This window comes from Chrysemys picta, chromosome 6 (genome assembly GCF_011386835.1).
Source record: "Chrysemys picta bellii isolate R12L10 chromosome 6, ASM1138683v2, whole genome shotgun sequence".
In the NCBI taxonomy this organism is placed as follows: Eukaryota; Metazoa; Chordata; order Testudines; family Emydidae; genus Chrysemys; species Chrysemys picta.
The window spans coordinates 101,706,216-101,731,441 of NC_088796.1; the positions used below are offsets into that span (position 1 = coordinate 101,706,216).

General features: G+C 40.6%; 1 protein-coding gene across 4 annotated transcripts in view; it reads right to left on the bottom strand.

Annotated features, from left to right (window-relative positions):
• The window catches only part of LOC101945119 (uncharacterized), a 110,379-nt gene that overhangs the window by 37,700 nt on the left and 47,453 nt on the right, over positions 1 to 25,226 (bottom strand). For all 4 annotated transcript variants that reach the window (XM_065549449.1, XM_065549446.1, XM_065549447.1 and 1 more), the window contains 2 exons: positions 1,037 to 1,191; positions 364 to 441 (listed from right to left, as the gene is read on the bottom strand). In XM_065549449.1, the coding sequence (XP_065405521.1) occupies positions 364 to 441; positions 1,037 to 1,191 (233 nt within the window). The remainder of the gene's footprint in view (positions 1 to 363; positions 442 to 1,036; positions 1,192 to 25,226) is intronic.

Here is a 25,226-nt window from a genome sequence, read left to right on the forward strand (position 1 = left end):
TATGTTGTGATTGGTTATATGTTGGTGCATTGTGTTCAGGTGGTTTGAACATATACCATATAAATATGGTCAGAGTTAAGGTAGCATTTTGGTTTTTCAGGATGAGCATAGCAGGAAGTGCAAGAAAGGTAGGTGAGCCACTGTAGTGAATAGATACAAGGGAAATAACCATTCTTAACTCTGACCCATGTCAAGTGACTAGGACCAGTCTCTTTACTAGCACTCCTGTGTGTTGCACCTTTATTAAAAGTAGGTTGCCAGAAGAGAAACAACTGTTAGCCATTAACAAGCCAAAGAATAATAGCATACCCACCACAAAATGCTAATATCTCAGTGCAGGATCATTGTATGACTATGAATTACCTTTTCCCATGCTTTTCAACCAAGGCATTTATAGCATCATCTGTCAGCTGGCATCCATTAGCAGAAAGGCCCTGGAGGCTGAAATGTAAAATAACAGTTATTTCTCTATATTTAAAAAAATCATCCCTAGTTTAACTCCATCAGCTTCAAAGAAGTTACACCACGATTTTATTTGTCTTGTTGCCCTTCTGACGCTTAGGAGACATAAAGGGGCTGGAAACTGGCTATATCTGTCCAGCAGAAAAATTCCATCTGAGAGGAACTCCCAAATTATACAAGTGTGCTGGTTCCAGCCCCTGTGCCTACTGTCTCCTCCCTCGCCCCCAATGCAAGGAGCAGTCAGGGACTTTTTGGAGCCAGGCAGGGAGGGGTCCATGACAGAGCTCTGTTTTTGTTACATCAGTGGCACAAGTTAGAGCTGCTAGGAAGAACCTAACTCCACCAAGGTTGTGGCTTGACCCGGGAACCAGGGAGCCAGAGCTGGAATGCAACTCCTGGCCCCCTTCAGTTCCTCCACACTGAGCAGAGCTTTGGCACAGAAGTGAATCACACCCAATGAATACAATTGATCTTTTTCATTACTTTGCACAGATAAACAGATCCACAGGAGGAATGTATACCTATTGCTGTAAAGCAAGCAGGTGGAGAAGGGGAGCAGTTTTAAGTGTTTTACCTTAAAGAAGCTTCTGCTAGAGCAATGACCCCTAAATCAGTAGCCCCTGTCCAGCTTATATCCACGGATGTCAGCTGGCTGCAAAAGGTGCTTGCATGGAGAAGAATTGTGTCCCCTCGCAACCTAGGACCACTGCAGCTTGTTATGCTCAATTCCTGGGTGAACAAAGAACAAAATAGCTGCAGTGCAGGACAACTTTAAATAAGGACTACAGCTTGTAGAAGTTTGCCTTCCAGACTACAAACTGGGTACAGTCTCTGTCTTCTTTCATTGTTATTTTTCAATGTACCGTCTCATTTTCATATATTTTTACACACACACATATAAGAGAGAGAGAGAGATTTTATGATATTGAGGGCCAGGTTTTTAATGGGCCTCTAACAGAGCCCCTCCAATATACAAGGTGCATGCATTTGCAAATACAATTGTGGACTTCTGCAGGTGGGACTGGACACCCCCCAACATACTGCTGGTAAGTCTTTAGGGTCAACCTTAGCAACTAAGGGTTCAACTCTGTAAGGTGTAGAGCACCCAAAATTTTAACTGACAGTGGCTTCCTTTCACTTTACTAACTTCATTGTGAGTTGAGGATATTCAGCATGTTACAGCAGACACTCAGCACTTTGCAGGGTTGGTCTCTTAGTGGCCAAGGTCCAAACCACTCATTTTTTATTGGCCTGATTTTTTTAAAAACAGTGTCTTAAAGCCAAACTATTCCTTTTGAATTACATACAGAAAAAAAATCACACTTTTTTCCTTAAGTCACTGTTATTTAAGTAAAACGATAATGTTGCAGCCTCACAAGGCGTAGGTCTATAGACTTTGCTATGTACTGTATTGTCAACCTCAAGTATTAAAAAAATCAAGAATCAGGCCCCCAAATAAAATGACTGGCTTTAAAATAATAAAATTTTAAAAATAATAAAGTTGGCATACTTTATATTTGCCTTCTGGTTTCTGAGCCTTTAGTGTTCCCATTTTCAAGATTTTCTCAGCAACTTTCTATTTACATGAAAGCTGACATTCTCATGTAATCAATGGACCCCAAGAGGGGGTTTTAAGAAAAACACCAAAAAATGCAAGATTGGGAATGAAAATTACAAAAGTTGGCAACATTGTAGTGACAGATGAGTGTATGTCTGCACATGTCTATATTGGTGGGCAACTCCATTTTGATTATATATTGCATTGTGCCTTCACTTTTGCCTCTTAACCTCCATAATGGACTGAGATAACCAGGAGTTCTTTAACAGAAACTCTGTGTGCCCACTAGCTGTAGGTTAACAATGGTGAGCATCAAGATTTCTTAATCTGGATGATCTTCCATTCAAATGGAAGCACCTTAGAACAAGTTTTCCCAATCTGGATTTCAGGTGGGCTGTCAACAAGCAACATATTACCTGAAGAGAGACTTGAAGCTGCTCTGGAAGGTCACCTCACAGAGGGGCATAGAATTTTATAAAAGGGCAAGTTTTGGTTTTAGCAGGGGCACTCTCTCACTGTCTCAAACAAGAAGGCAACACTGGGTAAAAGAAGGAAGAGAGGAGGATCCTGGGACCCTGAAAAAAAAAGGACCCAAACACAAAGGGTTCTGGAGTTTTGAGGACACTGGAAGCAGGAATTTCCATGCAGGTATTGGTTATTTTCCCATAGGTCTATATATCTTTTGTGCTTTGTCTATGAGTAAAGTGTTTAGGAATTGTTTTGTGATAGCTGTCTCTCTCTTAGTTTAACTGTCACATACTCTCTGAAGGATGAAACAGAAATCCAGAGAGTCCATGGTTTCAGTGGAACTCTGAGGAGCATGCAATCGCTACTGAAAAGGCTTGGGAAGGCAATATTAATTTCAGCACCAGTGCTGTTGGCCTGCAGAGTACCATATCTGAGAAAGGAGTGCTAGAGGATCTGCATGCCAAGAGTGTGTCTAGAGCTACAGAGTTTATGACAGTGACTGGACTCTGTCCCAATTTAGCAGCCTAAACTCAGGCAGAATCCAAGGTTTGGGTCTAATATAGTAATGTGGTGAGCATCCACAAGGAGAGCTCTATTAGGATTATAACAATTGTAACATATTCTAACCTAAAATTTCTTTTTCTGAGATAAAGTACTGCTCCAGATTAAGCAAATAATTTCAACACATGCTTAAAATTAAGTATGTGCTTAAATGCTCTTCTGCACTGAGACCTGGATCTTGCAAGGCTTACATACATTGATCTCCCATTGACTTCAAAGGGAGTGCAAAATGAGGTGTTAAATCTTTCTTCACTGCCATTACATCTCCAATCCCTCAGACAGAGATAAACACCTACAAGATCTCTATCAAGCATTCTTAAAACTACAATACCCACCTGCTGAAGTGAAAAAACAGATTGACAGAGCCAGAAGAGTACTCATAAGCCACCTACTACAGGACAGGCCCAACAAAGAAAATAACAGAACGCCACTAGCCGCCACCTTCAGCCCCCAACTGAAACCTCTCCAGCGCATCAAAGATCTACAACCTATCCTGAAAGATGATCCCTCACTCTCACAGATCTTGGGAGACAGACCAGTCCTCGCTTACAACAGTCTCCCAACCTTAAGCAAATACTCACCAGCAACCACACACCATACAACAAAAACACTAACCCAGGAACCTATCCTTGCAAGAAAGCCCGATGCCAGCTCTGTCCACATATTGTGACAGACCCAGACCAGTGGGGTACAGGAGCCTGGTAGAGGGCAAATATACTGGTCACTGGATGAGTAGTTTTCTGTTCCCTGAGTGACCAGAGCAGGGGCTGCACTAGAGTAATCAGGAACCTGCTAGAACCAGTTAAGGGAGGCAGGCTAATTAGGACACCTGGAGCCAATTAAGAAGAAGCTGCTAGAATCAATTAAGGCAGGCTAATCAGGGCACCTGGGTTTTAAAAAGGAGCTCACCCCAGTTTGTGGGGCGAGTGTGAGGAGCTGGGAGCAAGAGGCGCAAGGAGCTGAGAGTGAGAGGGTGTGCTGCTGGAGGACTGAGGAGCACAAGCGTTATCAGACACCAGGAGGAAGGTCCTGTGGTGAGAATAAGGAAGGTGTTTGGAGGAAGCCATGGGGAAGTAGCCCAGGGAGTTGTAGCTGTCATGTAGCTGTTACAGGAGGCACTATAGACAGCTGCAGTCCACAGGGCCCTGGGCTAGAACCCGGAGTAGAGGGCGCGCCCGGGTTCCCCCCAAACCTCCTAATTGACCTGGACTGTGGGTTCTCCCAGAGGGGAAGGTCTCTGGGCTGTTCCCCAACCCACATGGTGAATCTCTGAGGCAAGAAAATCCGCCAATAAGCGCAGGACCCACCAAGATAGAGGAGGAACTTTGTCACAATATCTATTCAAGTGACACCATCATAGGACCTAACCACATCAGCCACACCATCAGGGGCTCGTTCACCTGCACATCTACCAACGTGATATATGCCATCATGTGCCAGCAATGCCCCTCTGCCATGTACATTGGCCAAACTGGACAGTCTCTACGCAAAAGAATAAATGGACACAAATCTGACATCAGGAATCATAACATTCAAAAACCAGTGGGAGAACACTTCAACCTCTCTAATCACTCAGTGACAGACTTGAAGGTGTCAGTTTTGCAACAAAAAAACAAAAACAGACTCCAAAGAGAGACCGCTGAACTCAAATTAATATGCAAATTAGACACAATTAACTTAGGTCTAAACAGAGACTGGGAATGGTTGGGTCATTACACTAACTGAATTTTTTTTCCCCCATGTTAAGTTCTCCTCACACCTTCTATGGGTCATCTCGATTATCACTTAAAAGTTTATTCCTCTGCTGCTACTGATAGCTCATCTCAATTGATTGGCCTCTTACAATTGGTATGCGTACTTCCACCTTTTCATGTTCTCTGTATGTATACATATCTTCTGTCTGTGTGTTTCACTCTATGCATCTGATGAAGTGGGCTGTAGCCCACGAAAGCCTATGCTGAAATAAATCTGCTAGTCTCTAAGGTGCCACAAGTACTCCTGTTCTTTTTGTGGATACAGACTAACACGGCTGCTACTTTGAAACCCTCAGACAGAGACCAACACCTACAAGATCTTCACCAAGCATTCTCAAAACTACGATACCCACACAAGGAAATAAAGAAACAAATCAACAGAGCCAGACGTGTACTCAGAAACCTCCTGCTACAAGACAGGCCCAAAAAAGAAACCAACAGAACTCCACTGGCCATCACCTACAGTCCTCATCTTAAACCTCTCCAACGCATCATCAGTGATCTACAACCCATCCTGGACAATGATCCCTCACTTTCACAGACCTTGGGAGGCAGGCCAGTCCTCGCCCACAGACAACCCGCCAACCTTAAGCATATTCTCACCAGCAACCACACACCGCACCATAACAACTCTAACTCAGGAACCAACCCATGCAACAAACCTCGATGCCAACTCTCTGCCCACATATCTACACCAGCAACACCATCACAGGGCCTAACCAGATCAGCTACATCATCACCGGCTCATTCACCTGCATGTCCACCAACGTTATATATGCCATCATGTGCCAGCAATGCCCCTCTGCTATGTACATTGGCCAAACTGGACAGTCACTACACAAGAGGATAAATGGACACAAGTCAAATATCAGGAATGGCAATATACAAAAACCTGTAGGAGAACACTTCAACTTCCCTGGCCCCACAATAACAGATGTAAAGGTAGCCATCTTACAGCAAAAAAACTTCAGGACCAGACTCCAAAGAGAAACTGCTGAGCTCCAGTTCATTTGCAAATTTGACACCATCAGATCAGGATTAAACAAAGACTGTGAATGGAATGGCTATCCAACTACAGAAGCAGTTTCTCCTCCCTTGGTGTTCACACCTCAACTGCTAGCAGAGCACCTCACCCTCCCTGATTGAACTAACCTCATTATCTCCATACTGATTTATACCTGCCTCTGGAGATTTCCATCACTTGCATCTGAAGAAGTGAGGTTCTTACCCATGAAAGCTTATGCTCCCAATACTTCTGTTACTCTTAAAGGTGCCACAGGACCCTCTGTTGCTTTTTACAGATTCAGACTAACATGGCTACCCCTCTGATATATTACATCTCTGTAATCTTTACCAAGAGACATCAACTACATGAGGTTACTAATGTTCCTGCAATTATCTTTTGAGCTGTGCTGGAGAATAGCATAGTTTTGCCTGTTTTTATATAACATAAAATTTTTCAATCAACTAACAAATATTACTTAGATTTCCCATTGCAGTTGTTCTCCCTTTCATATTCCATTTGTAATCAATTTTATGCAGTCAACTTTGAAGTACAGTCACAGTAGTAATTGAAAAATAATTCTAAATGCCAAGAGCTTCATGACACTGGATCCATTGACTGAGTGCCACAAGTAATTTCTTTATAAGATTCCTGTACAACCTTCTGAAATGAAAAGGAAAATCCACTTCTTAACATGGGACCCCTGACTGTCATTTAGTTGCTTCTTTTCAATGTGGGTGGCTTGTCAAAATTTGGGGGCCCTGAGGATATTCCAGTTGGGGGTAGAAATTAATGATCGAGTCTGGTATTTTCTTTGATGCAATTTTATTTACAAGGAATGTACAAGTCTCTGCTTCTCTGAACACAGGAGGAACCATAAACAAAAGAATATTATTTTAGCTTATTGCCCCAATCCTCTTTAGTCAACCCCAAGCCCCAAATACACACTCTCTCTCTGGTGTTTTCTAGGGTCATACACTTGGCTTTCTTGCATTTTGCCTCTGTCTCTCTCAGTTTTTGTGTTTTCACCCCAGTTTGTATTTTTCACACATAGACAAACATGGAATGGTAGGAGTAGGGAGGTCATGTGGTATGCTGGGAGATGTGGGGAGCTGTTACCGTAGAGTTCTCCAAAGACTGCAAAGGTAGGAAGTCTGGGATTTTTAGACTTGTAGGTCAACCAGCGTCTGGAGCATTTGGTTTGCTCCTTGAGAAGACCCATTATGTCCTGGTGCATCTCCCTCTTCTTTTCCTGCTGGGACTCTTGGGTCTCTCTCTTGTCTGCTCTTTCCTTCTCCATGCCTTCAGGCCCTTTGTTTATGCTCTGATGCAGCAGTAGCTTGTAGAATTTCCCTGAACATGTCCTCCCTAGTCATCTTCTTTCTCCTCCTCTGGGTTAAACATTCTGCGGGTGTGGAAGGGGCACCCCCTAAGGCCACAACAGCAGTAGCTGATAAAAACAGATAGATGTATCATTGTATCGTTCCAGTCACAGTGGAAAGGGAGACAAGTTTCAAAACTCCCTTCCCTTCGTCCCATAAAAATGTTTAATAAGACATGGGAAGGAATTTCAGTTTCATGAAGCAATACAATTTCAGTCCCTAGTTCACACATACTAGAGGGCAATGAATATTGGCACTGTTTTCCACAGGCAGTGGTGCTTTTGGCTGATAACTCACTCCCGAGGGTAAAAAAAGCAAAGAGAGCTGCTATTGGCAGCCTGACGCTGCCCAGGCCCGTATGCTGCTAGCCTGTTTACTACAATGGTACCTGCTGAACTCATCATGGAATGACATAGGAAAGTGTCCTCCATGGAAGAAAACATAAGGCAGCCAACCCTAGAAACTGTTGGAAGAAGATTGCAGAGTATCTTCACTAAAATTTTATTAAGATCCCTTAGGAGGATACAAGGTATATCCCTATGTACATAAACAAACTGCTCGGCATGCCCCATCCCCACCTAACCCAACAGGGGAACGAAAGGCACATGCAACCTCTGTTTTTGTACCACTACATCTTCTCTCATGAGTAAAATAATGACAAGTTAGTACCTGTGTCTTGTTAACTTGGGGATGGGCTGGGGCATCTTTAAATTTGAACATTGTAAGAAAAATTGCATGCACACACTCACCTGAGTTTCCTTCCCTGTCAATGGGCTGGTCCATGCTCGGCTGGTGGAACTGGGTACACTGTGGTGGAGTCTCAAACAGGTCCTGGCTCATGGCATGGCTTGTGTACCGCACCCTCCCAATATTCTCCCTGCTCACTGCAGGAGTGTCTGTCTTGAGCTCCTCCAAGGTATCCATGGTGATCTGCAAGGTGTTGGTGGGGTCTCCATCAAGTATGGCAGGCAGTTGTAAAAGCGGCAGGTCTGTGGCTCAGCACCAGAAAGTTTTTTGACCTCCCTGACCTTGCCTTATGCCTAACAAAGTTCCTTAGTTTGATGTGACACTACTGTGGATCACAGTTGCCAACTTTCACACCGTAAATAAGCAACCCGACTTTCACAATAAGCCAAAAATCAAGCTAATCCCATTTCAAAACAAGGCCAAAATAAGCCAATCCCTAAGAACCCCAACACTCTATGTGACTAGATCCACCCGGCGTGCGGTCTGGGACTGTGGGGGGCCTGCTGTGCACCCCTGACTCTCTCCCCCCTTTATCCCCCCTTGCTGGGAGCCGATCAAAAAAAAAAAAAAGAAGCAACAAGCTATAAGCCAAACAAGCAACAAGCTACAAGCCAAAAAACTAGCCAACAAGCAACTCACAAGCCAATTAGGCCAAAACCAAACCCAATTTCTGCATTTTTTTCCACGGGTTTTGCATGTCTGCTGCCAAATGATCCTTATCATACCCCTTTGCCTGCATTTCCCGTTCAATGTTTTCATAGGTGTGCATGTTTCTCCAGCTGGTCTATAGCTGTGCTTGCACAACCTCTTCTCCCCACAATCCCAGGAGATCCAATAATTCATCTCTACTCCAGGCCGGAGCATGTCTAATGCATGTAGCTGGCATGGTTGGTTGGGCAGTTGCACACAGCAAGGGAGAATTCCTAGATGTACAACTGGGCAATATGTAAAAGGAATTTCAAAAACACACGAGAAGTTTTAACATGGAGAGAGACTTCCAGTCTCCATGACCCCAAGGTAGTTTAGTTTCCAATTGTGACCTGAGCAGTCACTGTTGCAGGGAATAGGGCATTGTTGGACAACTGCTGAAGGACTGTTAGTGTCCACATAGGTCATGCAGTGTCTACACTTGCACTGCATTGACCTCAGTAGCTCAGCCATAGCTTCACACCATTCCAGCAGTTGGTTTTACAACTTTGCTGTAACTAAGCCATTATGTTAGCCGGTGACAAATTTGAGCATAGCCAAAAACGCAAGTAGGTCAACACAAGGCAACCTATGTTCACGTATCTGTAGTGTAGTCAAGGCCTAAGGTACAATCCAACTCCCCCTGAAGTCAATAGGAGCTTTTCCATTCACTTCTGTAGGAGCTGGATTGGGTTCTAAATGCAATTACTTTAAATTGACAATAAGCAGAAGTTTCAGAAAACTAAAAAAAAAAAAAATTCATAGCCTAATTTCACAAAATTTAGATTTCTCAACAAAATGGCAATATTACTTATTATTGCCATTTTCTTGTACTTTAAAATAAATCAAAACCTGAATGCAAGTAAATACACTACCCCGATATAACACGACCCGATATAACATGAATTCAGATATAACACGGTAAAACAGCGCTCCGGGGGGGGGGGGGGCGGGGCTGAGCACTCCAGCGGATCAAAGCAAGTTCAATATAACTCGGTTTCATCTATAACGTGGTAAGATTTTTTGGCTTCCAAGGACAGCGTTATATCGGGTTAGAGATGTATGTCCAATGACTTGCTTTAGAAGAGTAGACTTGGTTCTATTAATTAATCTTAAACTTGTGGAAACGGGCATGTAATTAAATAACTATCACGCAAAAGGTTAATTGCTACAGAAATTAACTGAATTATTTCCAGCAGTCTTGTGTAATGGCATAAAATGTCAGAACACAATGTTTTCATTATGGAATACAATAGTTCTGTCTCTGAAGAAGACTATTTATTTCATATCAGCTGACATTTTATGTACTAGTCGCTATTTTGGGAGAATAGTTTTATTTATTTATATGTTTGTTTCTGAAGAATTTATTTATATTATTGAGATGGTACATGGTACAGTGAATTTATTTTATGGATCTAAATTTTCCCAAAATGTATATATAAAAATCTAGCAGCTTACAACTAGAGATTATAAAGTCATTTGAAATTTAATTGCATGGATAGTTTACTTTGTAGTGACTATTTGTATTATGAACAGAACATATGTAAGTGCAAAACAATAAGCCATAATTTTATTTATGTAGCTATTGTCACATCATATGTTCTGACAAATACATACGTGCATTCTTACTCGGAGGACTTGATGCATTAGAAAAGATCTGTGGCCTTTAAAGTGAATAGTGGTAGAGCTCTGACTTCCCTTCTCTATCTCCCACAGACCTCCTCCCCCTCAGCTCCCCACACAATGCAGACCACCCTGAGAAGAAAAAGCTTAATTAATCTGATGCAATTTAGCTGGCCATTTCCAAAGCTGAATCTCTCTCATTTGAAATTATTGAGGAAATGTGTTCCTTCAGAATGTCTAGTATTATTGATAAACTGAGGTGGGAAGAATAAGTTGTATAGATCACTCCGAAACCATATCCTTAAGGGCCAAAATTTCAAATCTCAGATGCTTGACACAAACATATATGCAAATTTTTCATGTGAATATATAAACACTTGCCCATGTAAATATTCTGTATCCCCATTGGTATCAGGGCCAGGATTTTACCGTGTTTCCACATGCAAATGCCCTATGTGTACAAGAAAATATGGTACAAGGAAAGTGTACACTTTTGCAGGTTAAATCAGAGCTTATATTAGAAAGTCTGGCATGTGAGACAGCAAACCATACAAAAAAGAAAAATACATTCTGTGCACAGGCAAACGAGTTATTCATTCATAGAGTCATAGAAAATGCCAGAAGGGACAATTGCAATCATCTAGTCTGACCTCCTGCATAACAGAGGCCATAGGACTTCTCTGAATCAACTTCTGTTTGAAGTCGTCGTCTCTTTTAGAAAAACATCCAAAGTTATTTGAAAATGTACAGTGATGGAGAATCCACCACCATCCTGGGTAGGTTGTTCCAGTGGCTAAGACCCTCACTGCTAAAAATATACATCTTATTTCCAGTCTGAATTTGTCTAGATTCACCTTTCAGTCATTGTATCTTGTTATAGCTATGTCTGCTAAATTGAAGAGCCCACAATCAAAGTTTTATTCCCCATGTAGGCTCTTATAGGATATGCCTACTCAGTATTTTGGAGCCAACGGGAGTGAGCCTCCCAGCCTGGATCAACACATTTGAGCTAGGGGGGCTCGCATTAGCACTCTAAAAATAGCTGTATAGACAGCACTTGAAAGTTGTGGCTCAGGCTACAGCTCAGGCTCTAAAGCCTAAGGAGTAGGAGGGACTTCAGAGCCCAACTCCAGCCGAAACCACAACTTCAAAGTGCTGTCTTCACAGCTATTTTTAGAACACCAGTGTGAGCCCTGCTAACTCGAGTTTGTCAACCTGGGCTGGAAGTTTCGCTCCCACGGGCTTTAAAATGCTGTGTAGATATCCACATAGACTGTGATCAAGTAACCCTTTAATCTTCCCTTTGTAAGCTTATCTGTAAAATTATCAGTAACAATTTTATGGTTTCTTCCAGGTCATTGACAAAAATGTTAACTAGAGTAGGGCTAAGAATCAATCCCTGAAGGACTGCACTAAAACCACACCACTTGATGATTCTCCATTTAGAAACCTGTCAATTAGCCAGATTTTAATCCAGTCTCTTTAATCTAATGTGTGTCAAGTTCCAAGATTTATTGAAAATTCAACATTAACAGTCCAACTAGCTCCTCAGCCAGTGCTTTTAAAACGCTCAGATGCAAATTATCCAGACCTGGAGATTTAAAAATGTCTAACTTTAGTAGATGCTATTTAACATCTTCCTGAGTTACCGTTGGAAAGGAATGTGTTTCATTATCATCTTATGATATGAATCTATTTTCTTTCTTCTTCCCAAATACAAAATAGAATTATTTATTGAACACTTCTGCCTCTTCTCTATTATTATTGACAATTTTACCATTTCCATCTAGTAAGGGACCAATACAATGCCATGGTTAGAATGTTTTTTGTTCCTTTAGAACCATAGAACAGACAATTTATAAACAAGTGAAGGACTTTCCTCAGGTCTCCCTAAAAAAAAAATGCTGTTTATGGTACTAAATATTTACATATCGTTATGTTTCATGGCATACAGACAGAGTAGTAAAATAAAAAAAACAAATTCTCTTGCTGGAAGGTTGCAACATAACACTACTTTACTTCTGAGAATTCAGAACAATAATACACGAACCCAAAAACAGAGAGAGAAAAACAGGCTGCATCCTAAGGCAGAGAGGCACAGCTCACTCCACCCAGCTTTAAGCGGTCTGTCTGCAAACTGCCTCTGCCTGTACACTTTGCTACAGAACCCTCTAGTCTGCAAGCAGATCCAGGGAACATTTCCGCTCACCCCTGCTCTTAAAGCAATAGCTTGCAATTCCAACACAGTCCTCAACACACCACACTTATAAACACTAAAATAAATCATGATGTATTAACAACTATGAGCCACAGTACTTCACAATGCTTGGGGGGGGGGGGGGAGCACGATCCCCATATTAAGACTTTTGATGCATCAGAACCAGCGTGCCTAATATCTACCAGATCATGCATTGGTGAATGTATTAAAATAATTATATGGATTGCTATGTGGATGTGAATACGTTGTAACTACAAAAATAAAACACAAATTGTGCAAAACACTGCCCACTAATGCATTAGGTGTCCCAAAATATGGTTCTCCGTTTCCTCCCCACCTGCCTTTTTTAAGGAGTCAGCTTTTTGTGACATATTAAAACAGGTCCCCACAGAAATTAAGGCCCTTGTTCATCAGTCAACATGCTTAACTTCAAGCTCACCGTTCATTAAGTTCAACAGAACATCAAAGACTACACGGCAGTCAGTCTCCTTTCTTACTAATCTGATGAATCCGTAGCAGCTGGAATATTGTCTTCGAAAAACAGATATGTTTCCTATGTGGCAATGAGCACTGAAATCTTTCAGCTATGTCATTGGCAGCACTGGTGTAGTGCAGCAGACAGCATTTGTCACTCCCTATGATAATCAAAGCTACCTTTTAGCCATGATGGCCACACAGAGTCATGGGTTTTGAGATATTCTTGTGGCCCGGGGAATTTGAAGCAACATAGGTGAGAAGTTAAGGAGACGCAGCAGGATACTGCTAGCTTCAGGATCCCTGGGCCAGGACTCAGGGTAATGGGTGGGCCTCCCCCACCCCCACTCACCACTGCGGAAGTGGCTAGACTCTAGAACGGAGATTTTCCCATCACCCCACCCTTACCCCGCGAGGAGGAAAATATGGACAGTGACACAGCCAGAGGGCTGAGTCAAGACAAAGATGCTGCAGTACTGAGACTGAGTCAGGTTTGCAGGCGACAACGACAGGTGAGGCACCACCAGGAGGTAGGGTTGCCAACCCTCCGGGATTGTCCAGGAATTAAGATGAATCTTCAATTAAAGACTATGTCATGTGATGAAACCTTCAGGAATACATCCAACCCAAATTGGCAACCTTACCTGGAAGGCACACCGGCTAGCAGAGTGAACCCCTGTGACAGCCAGCAGGAGGTGCCGCAGTGGTGAGTGAACCCCATGACAGTGGCATGGCAACTATTATATTCAAAATGTTTCTCGGTTATCAAACATAGCCTCTATGTTAAAAAGCATAACAAGCACATACAACACCTTCATACACAATAAAAACCACTTCCATGACACTTAGGTGTGATTTCTCATTCACACTAAGGCCCCTTTACATTGCTCTGGTCCCCTTTACACTATAAAGTAGCGAATGAGAATCAAGTCCTCATTTTTTTAATCCGTACTTACATTTTTTCCCCTTGTTACCATGACTACCCTGAGACTTTAACTGGAAATTGTCATTCTATAAGAGCCCTAAGGATGATGATTGTCTAAACCACGCATTTTATCAGTAATTTAGGATGGCCAAAGTATTGACATTAGACACATTGGGCCTGATTATCCTCCCATTTACATTTGTGTAAAGCAAGAGTAATTCCATGAGATAATAAAAGAAACTAATCTATTATTCCATTCTCTACCCTATGCAAGAGACATCTTGCTACTCAGCCAGAAGACCTAAGTAGATTTTTGGATTCCAAAAAGATATTTATCTTTGTCTTAAACTCATTTACCTATCTGCTTCCATATCACCATATGATAGAAAGTTCCGATTGAACAAATCCCTCAAAGAAGCAGCTTGCCCCTCATTTCTAGCCTGCACCTTTCCTTCTGGAAATACTAGTTGTTACACCTTTTTCTTGTAGGTACCAAATAGGTCTCCACTCTTTGTGTGACCCTTGCAGATCCCTGAAAACCATAACAAGTTCATATTGTCACCTTCTTTGTTAACTCTTGAAAACTCTTAAAAAATATTCAAGGCAAAAACTATACATTTTGTAGCCTGGTGGATAAAATGATTTCCTTACATTTAAGTCACAGAGTAAAATCCTAGTTCCTCTGAAGTTGATGACAAAACTTCCACAGACTTCATTGGAGATCGGATTTTACACTGTCCCAAACCTAGTAGGGTTGCATTTTTATTCAATAAGTGTCTTTTCTTTGCTATGAGCATTCAAAAATATACTGCATCTGATTAAAAGTTTTCACTATCTCTTTGAAGAAAAATTAAAATACATGGAATTATTAGGAATAATTTTCAAGAAGAACCACATACATTTACATCTTGAAGTAAAGATGGAATACCTTCTGCTATGCTTGTATAAAAATATTATGTCATATTTATGGGGTAATGGTAATTTATGGGCTCCCTCTGGTGGTTATTTTTCATTTGCATTCTTCGTTTTCCCTCACAAAAATACTGAGCATCCTTTAGGAATAAGTGGACTTCCTTGGTAAAGACAATTATAGAATCAAATCCTAGCAAGATAGTGTATTTTATTATAAAATATATTATTCAGATCTACTTTTCCTTTATCTTTTGTTTTAAAAACTAAAAAAATCATTGTTATCAGATCATTAATAACTAACAGGTGCAAAAACAGCCCATCTATATAAAGCTGTACTATATGATTTTTATATATAATCAGACTTTAGAAAAACTTGACTCATTTAAACTAAAGTTATTAGGGTACATTAAATCTGTAAGTATAAGGCAGCGACCAAAAAAGCTATCTGATACTGTTTTTCCTGCCTCAGTCAATGCACAAGATGCATAGTCAATATTTTGTTTTGTCCTTATTCAGTGTCTAACTCCCAAGCCTTATTCACTGCACACTATCCAAACACTGTTCTGAAGACAGAATTCATTTCCTTATGAACTTCTCTATGGTTCTCATCACTATAATATGAGTAAAAAGCAACAGAGGGTCCTGTGGCACCTTTAAGACTAACAGAAGTATTGGGAGCATAAGCTTTCGTGGGTAAGAACCTCACTTCTTCAGATGCAAGTAATGGAAATTTCCAGAGGCAGATATAAATCAGTATGGAGATAACGAGGTTAGTTCAATCAGGGAGGGTGAGGTGCTCTGCTAGCAGTTGAGGTGTGAACACCAAGGGAGGAGAAACTGCTTCTGTAGTTGGATAGCCATTCACAGTCTTTGTTTAATCCTGATCTGATGGTATATATAATATGAGTGCTTCACAACATTAATTTATTTATTTTCACAACATCCCTATGAGGTGAGAAGTGATGTCAGGCACTGCCTCCCAGTAATCAGGCCTAGTGGTTGGCGTGGCTGTTGAAGCTGGGTGTAGGGTCAGGACGAGGCCAACAATGATACTGGAATTGAGATGCAGGGACAGGCCAGGGTCAAAATTGAGATCAGAGCCCATCATCAACCCAGAATCAGCATCATAGCCAGAGTCCAGGTGCAAACCAATGGTCAAAGCTGGGTGTTCAAAGTACAGGAACAAGCTAAATCAATAGAGAGACAATGCAGAGACCATTGAGGTTGAGATGGGAATAAGAGACAGACTTGTTGAAAGTCTCTGGTTAAGGATAAGAGACGTAAAAAACAAAGGTGATGTGATAATAGGGGTCTACTACAGACCACCTAACCAGGAAGAAGAGGTGGATGAGGCTTTTTTTAAAAACAACTAACAACCATCCAAAGTACAGGACTTAGTGGTGATGGGGGACAACTATCCAGACATCTCTTTGGAAAATAACACAGCAGGGCACAGATTATCCAATAAATTATTGGAATGTATTGGAGACAATTTTTTTTATTTCAGAAGGTGGAGAAAGCTATTAGGGAAAGCTGTTCAAGTTTTGATTTTGACAAATAGGGAGGAACTGGTTGAGAATTTGAAAGTGGAAAGCAACTTGGGTGAAAGTGATTATGAAATGATAGAGTTTATAATTCTAAGAAACGGTAGGAGGTAAAAGAGGAAAATAAAGATAATGGATTTCAAGAAGGCAGACTTTAGCAAACTCAGTGAGTTGATAGGCAAGATCCCATGGGAAGCAAGTCTAAGGGGGAAAAGAGCTCAAGAAAGTTGGCAAACAAAAAGTGGAAATTGGTCAAATGATAAAGGATGAATATAAACAAATAAAACAAGTATGTAGGGACAAAATTAGAAAGACCAAGCCACAAAATGAGGTTAAACTAGCCAGAGACATAAAGGGTAACAAGAAAACACTCTACAAATACATTAGAAGCAACAGGAAGACCAAGGACAGGGCAGGCCCGTTACTCAATGATGGAGGGGGGGGGGGGGCGAGAAACAATAACAGAAAATGTGGAAATGACAAGTGCTAAATTACATTTTTGTTTCAGTTTTCACCAAAAAGGTTAGTAGCGATTCGACATCTAACATAGTGAATGCCAGTGAAAATGAGGTAGGATCAGAAGCTAAAATAGGGAAAGAACAATTTAAAATTACTTAGACACGTTAGATGTCTTCAAGTCTCCAGGGCCTGATGAAATGCATCCTAGAATACTCAAGGAGCTGACTGAGGAGATATCTGAGCCATTAGCAATTATCTTTGAAAAGTCCTGGAAGACAGGAGATATTCCAGTGGACTAGAAAATGACAAAAATATAGTGACCATCTATACAAAAGGGAAATAAGGACAACTTGGGGAATTATAGATCAGTCAGCTTAACTTCACAACCCAGAAAGATAATGGAGCAAATAACTAAGCAATCAATTTGCAAACACCTAGAAGATAATAAGGTGATAAGTAACAGTCAGCATGGATTTGTCAAGAACAAATCATGTCAAACAAACCTAATAGCTTTCTTTGACAGGGTAACAAGCCTTGTGGATGGGGGGGAAGCGGCATAGCTTGACATTAGCTTTTGATACTGTCTCGCATGACCTTCTCATAAACAAACTAGGGAAATACAACCTAGATGGAGCTACTATAGGTGGGTGCATAACTGGCTGGAAAACCGTTCCCGGAGAGTAGTTATCAGTGGTTCACAGTCAAGGTAGACGGGCATAATGAGTGGGGTCCCGCAGGGATCAGTTCTGGGTCTGGTTCTGTTCAATATCTTTATCAATGATTTATATAATGGCATAGAGAATACACTTATAAAGTTTGCAGATGATACCAAGCTGGGAGGGGTTGCAAGTGCTTTGGAAGATAGGATTAAAATTCAAAATGATCTGGACAAACTGGTCTAAAGTAATGGTCTAAAGTAAACAGGATGAAATTCAATAAGGACAAATGCAAAGTACTCCACTTAAGAAGGAACAATCAGTTGCACTGCCTAGGAAGGAGTATTGCAGACAGGGATCTGGGGGTCATAGTGGATCACAAGCAGGAGTGTTTCACTGCATCGGTCTTCACTGTTGAGGATGTGAGGGAGATTCCCAACCCTGAGCCATTCTTTTTGGGTGACAGATCTGAGGAACTGTCCCAAACTGAGGTGTCATTAGAGGAGGTTTTGGAACAAATTGATATTACTGTTTAGTTTAAGTCTCCAGGACCTGATGGTATTCACCCAAGAGTTCTGAAGGAACTCAAATGTGAAACTGCAGGACTACCAACTGTCATCTGTAACCTATCATTTAAATCAGCTTCTGTACCAAATGACCAGAGGATAGCTAATGTGATGCCAATTTTTAAAAAAGGCTCCAGAGGTGACCCTGGCAACTACAGGCCAGTAAGCCTCACTTCAGTACCAGACAAATTGGCTGAAACTATCGTAAATAACAAAATAGTCAGACATATAGATGAACATAATTTGTTGGGAAATAGTCAACATGGTTTTTGGTGAGGCATGATTTCCCTTTACAATGTACTAGAATTCTTTGAGGGGTCAGCAAGCATGTGGACAAAGGAGATCCATGGATATAATATATTTAGATTTTCAGAAAGCCTTTGACAAGGTCCCTTACCAAAGGCTCTTAAGCAAAATAAGCAGTCATGGGATAAGAGGGAAGATTCTCTCATGGATTGGTAACTGGCTAAAAGATAGGAAACAAAGGATAGGAATAAATGGTCAGTTTTCAGAATGGAGAGAGGTAAATAGTGGTGTCCCCCAGGGATCTGTTCTGGGCCCAGTCCTATTTGACATTCATAAACAATCTGGAAAAAGGGGTAAACAGTGAGGTGGCAAAATTTGCAGATGATACAAAACTACTCAAGATAGTTAAGTCCCAGGCAGACTGCGAAGAGCTACAAAAGGATCTCACAAAACTGGGTAACTGGGCAACAAAATGGCAGATGAAATTTAATGTTGATAAATGCAAAGTAATGCACATTGGAAAACATGATCCTAACTATACATATACAATGATGGGGTGTAAATTAGCTGTTACCACTCAGGAAAGAGATCTTGGAGTCATTGTGGATAGTTCTCTGAACTCATCTACTCAATGTGCAGCGGCAGTCAAAAAAGTGAGCAGAATGTTGGGAATCATCAAGAAAGAGATAGGTAAGAAAACAGAAAATATCATATTGCCACTATACAAATCCCTGGTACGCCCACACCTTGAATACTGAGTGCAGATGTGGTCGCTCCATCTCAAAAAAGATATATTGGAATTGGAAAAGTTTCAGAATAGGGCAACAAAAATGATTAGGGGTATAGAATGGCTTCCATATGAGGAGAGATTAATAAAACTGAGATTTTTCAGCTTGGAAAAGAGGCGACTAAGGGGGGATATGATAGAGGCCTATAAAGTCATGAGTGGTATAGAAAAAGTAAATATGGAAGTGTTATTTACTCCTTCTCATAATACAAGAAAAAGGGGCCACAAAATGAAATTAATAGTCAGCAGGTTTAAAACAAACACAAGAAAGTATTTTTTCACGCAATGCACTGTCAACCTCTGGAACTCCTTGCCAGAGGGTGTTGTGAAGGTCAATACTATAATGGGGTTCAAAAGGGAGTTCGATGGATTCATGGAAGATCGGTCCATCAATAGCTATTAGCCAGGATGAGCAGGAATGGTGTCCCTAGCCTCTGTTTACCAGAAGCTGGGATTGGGTGACAGGGCATGGATCACTTGATGATAACCTGTCTGTTCATTCCCTTTGGGGCACCTGCCATTGGCCACTGTCAGAGGACAGGATACTGGGCTTGATGGACCTTTGGTCTGACCCAGTATAACCGTTCTTATGTTGTAAGCAAGACATGAGAAGTAGTTCTTCCACTCTACTCAGTGCTGATTAGGCCTCAACTGGAGTATTGCCAGTTCTGGGTGCCACATTTCAGGAAAGATGTGGACAAACTGGAAAAAGTCCAGAGAAGAGCAACACAAATGATTAAAGGTTTAGAAAGCATGACTTATGAGGAAAGATTGGCAGAAGCTATAAAAGGCCCTGGAAGCATCTCCATTTTGCCTCTTTCCTGCTCAGATCTCTGGACTATGGACTTATACTAATGGGAGCATTCTAACCAAGGGACTGAGGACCTTCCAATGATTTGGAAGCAACCAGAGACTTGGCATAAGCCAGCAGTTTATTCCACCACTGCTACAAGCCTGAACCAAGAACTTTGCAATTGTTGTATGTATTTGATTCTTTTACCCAATTTTAACTCTTACCTTTCTTTCTTTCTTTTTAGAAATAAACCTTTGGATTTTAGATATTAAAGGATTGGCAACAGCATGATTATTGGGTAAGATATGAGTTAAATATTGACCCGGGTATGTGGCTGGTCCTTTGGGATCAGAAGGACCTTTTGTTTGATTAAATTGGTTTTAAATAACCACTCATCATTAAGTCTAGTGTCTGGGTACTGAATCCAGGACTGGAATTCAAAAGGAGGCTGCATTTCTGACTTCTTGTTAGCCAGTGTGGTGAGACAGAAGTTTACTTTTGTTGCTGGTTGAGTAAAGCTCATGGAAGAATAACCATCAGTTTTGGGTGTGTCTGCCCTATTTCTCAGCAGTTTGTCATGAATTTGGTATTCTCAGTTTTGACCCATGGAGGCATGGTGACACCTTGCCAAGCATAGTTCCAGGATGTGGATTTTTTTCCCCAATTGCATTGTTAAACATATCACTGTACGGAAACTTGAATAAAGATATGTATTTTGTATTCTTTGGTGACAACTGCAAAGTGGACTAGCCAGTACCTCAATATCAACATATTGAATAATTTGTAAATTGATGGACCAAAGTTTAAAAGGGGCTTCAATCCTATCACTAATTTTGTGAGAGTAATCAATTGCAAGTACTAATTATGGCATTTAAATGTGAAGTTATCTGACTGCACCAGCAAATCATGCAGTCAGATGCCTAAAAGCCGTAATTTACACTCCCAATTATTTGCATTATCAACTGATTGCATTTGCAACATTGGAGATGGATTTTAAAACTTTGGGGCCAAAGTTTTATTAATCCTCAGTGCAAATTATGGCATTTAGACATTAATTCCTGTAGATACCCAAGGTTTATTAGTTCCACTTCCAAGCATTTGGGACTTTGATGGGTCTTCAGACTAGGAGACAGGTTCACCTGGGTTCTAATCCTGGCTCTGCCACTCATTCTTTGAACTTGATTCTCCTCCCACTTACAGTGGTGTAAATCAGGAGTAACTCCATTGAAGTTGATAGAGTTACACTCCATGCTGAAGTCAGTGGAATTACACCTTTGAGAAGAATCAGGACCACTGTTTGGTCTCATACAAGTCATTTTACCTCTCTGTCTCAACTATAAAACTGAGATAATTACCTATTTTACAAGGACATTGTGTAGATTAACTGATGTTTGTAGAGTGCTTTTACAATGTAAAGCACTATATAAATACTAAAAACAATCATTATTCCAATGTGGTAAAGATGAGTATTACTAAACAAACAGAACAGAAATCTAGTCAACTAGGACGTCAAACATTCCATCCTGAGGAAAGTAGATTTCAGATTCTTACTTTATAGAATGAATACAAATACTATAAGCCTATTATAGCTTCCCAGTATTTGAAGAAGTTCCCTTTTAAAAGCCTATGCGGCTCTTTTTGTACTACCACACATGGCTGTGGTAAAACTGCTGTGATCTTTGCCATAAACCATTATGAATTAGAATTTAACTATTTATTGGCAAATCAAAATCTAATAACAAACATTTTCTTACTAACACTGATCTTATTGATGAATATCAGAACCAGTATGTTCTAGACTATGCAATTATGGTTTAATTTACAGGGCACAAACATATTGTAAAACTATTAATATGGCAACTGTTTATCTTTTGAGTCACATTCTTGTTTACAGGTTGGATACATACATACTGGATGTTTACAAGTTAAGTACTGTTAATGACATTGTAAATACATCTTATTTTGTGGTTCAAAGGTGAACTACAAAATAAAACAAACAAAAGATTGTACTCTTTACTTCTACTTTTTTTCTCCTTTATAATGCATAAAGTCAATCTTAGGCTGGAATTTTCAAAGGAGCCTACGAAAGTTAGCTGTCAAACTGCCACTGAATTCTAATGACAGGTTTCAGAGTAGCAGCCGTGTTAGTCTGTATCCACAAAAAGAACAGGAGTACTTGTGGCACCTTAGAGACTAACAAATTTATTAGAGCATAAGCTTTCGTGGACTACAGCCCACTTCTTCGGATGCATATATCATCCGAAGAAGTGGGCTGTAGTCCACGAAAGCTTATGCTCTAATAAATTTGTTAGTCTCTAAGGTGCCACAAGTACTCCTGTTCTTCTTTTTGTGAATTCTAATGGGATTTCAGCATCAAATACCCTTAAACCCCTTTGAAAATTCAAGTCTCAGGGCTTGTCTACACACACATTTAGTCTGCGGCAAGCAAGAGTGTGAATCCACCTCACGCTAGTCTGCTGCAGACTAGTTGTCATGTGGATCATGCTGATATGCATTAACAATTTGTTAATGTGCTGTGGTCTAGCCTGTTTCAAAGAGAACTAGATCAAAGAGCATTAACAAACTGTTAATGCATGTCAGCGGGAACCATATGGAGAGTTAGTCCTCGGCAGGCTAGTGAGGGTATATTCACACCTCAGATTGTCATGAACTAACCGTTCATGTAGACAGGTCCTTAGTATATTTTCAACCAAAAGGATTTTGTTCCAGGATTTGTTATGGCTTATTTGTCTAAACAGAAATATCAGAGCTTGATTTCCCTGTTTTTCTGAAGGACCCTTTGTTCCTGAAGAACTGGAAAAGAACAGTGACATCACATCAGGTTGAAACCTGAGCAGCAGCTTTCCCATGAGTTAGATCAGGGAAGAACGGGACATTGAGTCAGACTTCTCTTAAAGTTTTGTTTTAATTAAAACTTCTTTAACTCTAGCTCCTTACATTAAACAGCTGGGATACAAGCGGTCTCTGTGAGAACCCCAATCTCCCCTAAACTGAGGGTTGGGAAAGTTGCAACACATCTGGTGATATCATTATCCCACTTAATTTTCTGGTCTTCCAGAAGGTCCTTCAACAAAACAAGTGACTCCAGGACATATTTCTAATATAAAAAACAAGCAGAAAAAAACCCCCAACAACTTTCCTACAGAGTTCACCTTTAAACAAGGGCACACATTAAATGGCAATTAAATACAATTACCAGGTAAGCACTGTATTTACTACGTACACCACACATATTCTTGCGAATACATACGTTTATCCATGCAGCTTATTCCACAGAGGGGACAACACTTCCCATCCACCCTGCACACAACTGGATGATCTGAGAGAATCACCAAGAATGCATCTTTACAGAGATTTCCTCCCCCTGTCCAATGAATACTGCTATAGGAAGAGATTATTTGGCCTAGGAAAACTCATCTGTACTGAAGGCACTGACAGTATTTACATAAGAAAAAAATCAATGTAATGCTTTGGTTATTCTGGATTTGGTATTGGTCACATGAATAAAAGTTGTTTCGCCCTCACCCCCAGTGTACTACACTTCCCCCTCTGTCATATACCAGACAAATATTCTGTTGCCCAGCCAAAAACCTGTAACATCTAGGGGTTATTTAAATGGGAATGTCACATATGGCCTCATCCTTGAAGATGTTCAGAGTTGAGAGTGAGCTCAGAGTTACATAAGGAGCCACAGTAGTGCCCTAAAAGGTAAGATGATTTGAATATAGTTAAGAGAAGTTGCACTTTAGGGCATGATTCACCACTGCAGTTCTTGAGAAAGTTAATGGACTAAACAATGAAACCTGCAACTTGTTTGTTAAATAAGTTGCTACTGACAAGTGGTAGACTTTCCAGTCAGAATATTTTAACTGCTTAGTTAAAATGTTTTGAATGGAAAACTGTTTTATTCAGTTTGCATAGCTAGGCATGTGATACAGAACTGCACAATTACATGCCAAGTTAATAGAAGGCTATCACTAAGTGAATTTTGCAAACAAAAGGCAGTCAAATAATCTGAAGATATTTTAAAAAGACATCCAACTAATCTACTTATTTCCTGAATCCTGTGACCTCTATGACTATTACAAGCTGCTCTTACGGGTGCTGGGAGGGGAAAGAAGGAAAGTTCCAAATATTGGGCCAAATTCTACTAAGTTACACTGGTGCAAAGCCATCAGTAGAGCTCCTAGGGATTTACACTGGTGTAACTGAAAGCAGAATTTGATTCATTATGCTTAGGAGAACAGTACAGATGTTTATGAACTACAAGTAGGATCAACAGAATGTGAAAGCACTGCACCTGCGGCTTTTTATTTTTATTTCCAGAAGTCTAGGATTCTTCTATTTTTAAAATGAAAGTTCTCAAATATATTTCTGACAAAATTTGAAATCCACTATTTAACTGAATCTATATGGCAATACACACTGAACAATTAGATCACTAATGATAGCTAGAATGAGAGAGAGATTCTTTCCTGTAAAGTCTTTCAGCATATGAAAAAGTTGTGAATTCTTAATGGAATTATACCAGGAATATATGTGATAAATTTTGCCCATTGTATATAGAGGAAGTGCCAGCTATACAATGACAAGGTTCACAGATTTTATTTCCCTACTTGACAGAGGCTGCTGTTTCATTCACTATGCAGAAACCTATTTTAGCATTACAAACTAAAAGAAACTCTGAAGTAATTCTGAATCCCAAGTGGAGCCTCAAGTTTCTGCTGGAGGGCCAGGAACTCCAAAGTTTTAACCCCAGTTCTGTTTCTCACTCACCGTTTGGCCTTGAACAAGTCATTCTGACTAAAACTAGGATTTAGGTGTCTAGTTTTAACCTTACATGTTTGAACATTTTGGCTTTTAACTTCTCAGAGTAGCAGCCGTGTTAGTCTGTATCCGCAAAAAGAAGAACAGGAGGACTTGTGGCACCTTAGAGACTAACAAATTTATTAGAGCATAAGCTTTCGTGGACTATAGCCCACTTCTTCGGATCCATTCTATATGCATCCGAAGAAGTGGGCTATAGTCCACGAAAGCTTATGCTCTAATAAATTTGTTAGTCTCTAAGGTGCCACAAGTCCTCCTGTTCTTCTTTTAACTTCTCAGTGACTCATTTTCCTCCTCTGCCAAATGAATAGCTTGGATAAGAATGTAAGAATGGCCATACTGGGCCAGACCAATGGTCCATCTAGCCCAGTATCTTGTTTTCCATCAGTGGCCAATGCCACATGTTTCAGGGGGAATAAACAGAACAGGGGCCATTACTGAGTGATCCATCCCCTGTTGTCCTGTCCCAGCTGCTGGCTGTTAGAGCTTTAGGGACACCCAGAGCATAAGGTTACATCTCTGACCATCTTGGCTAATAGTCATTGATGGACCT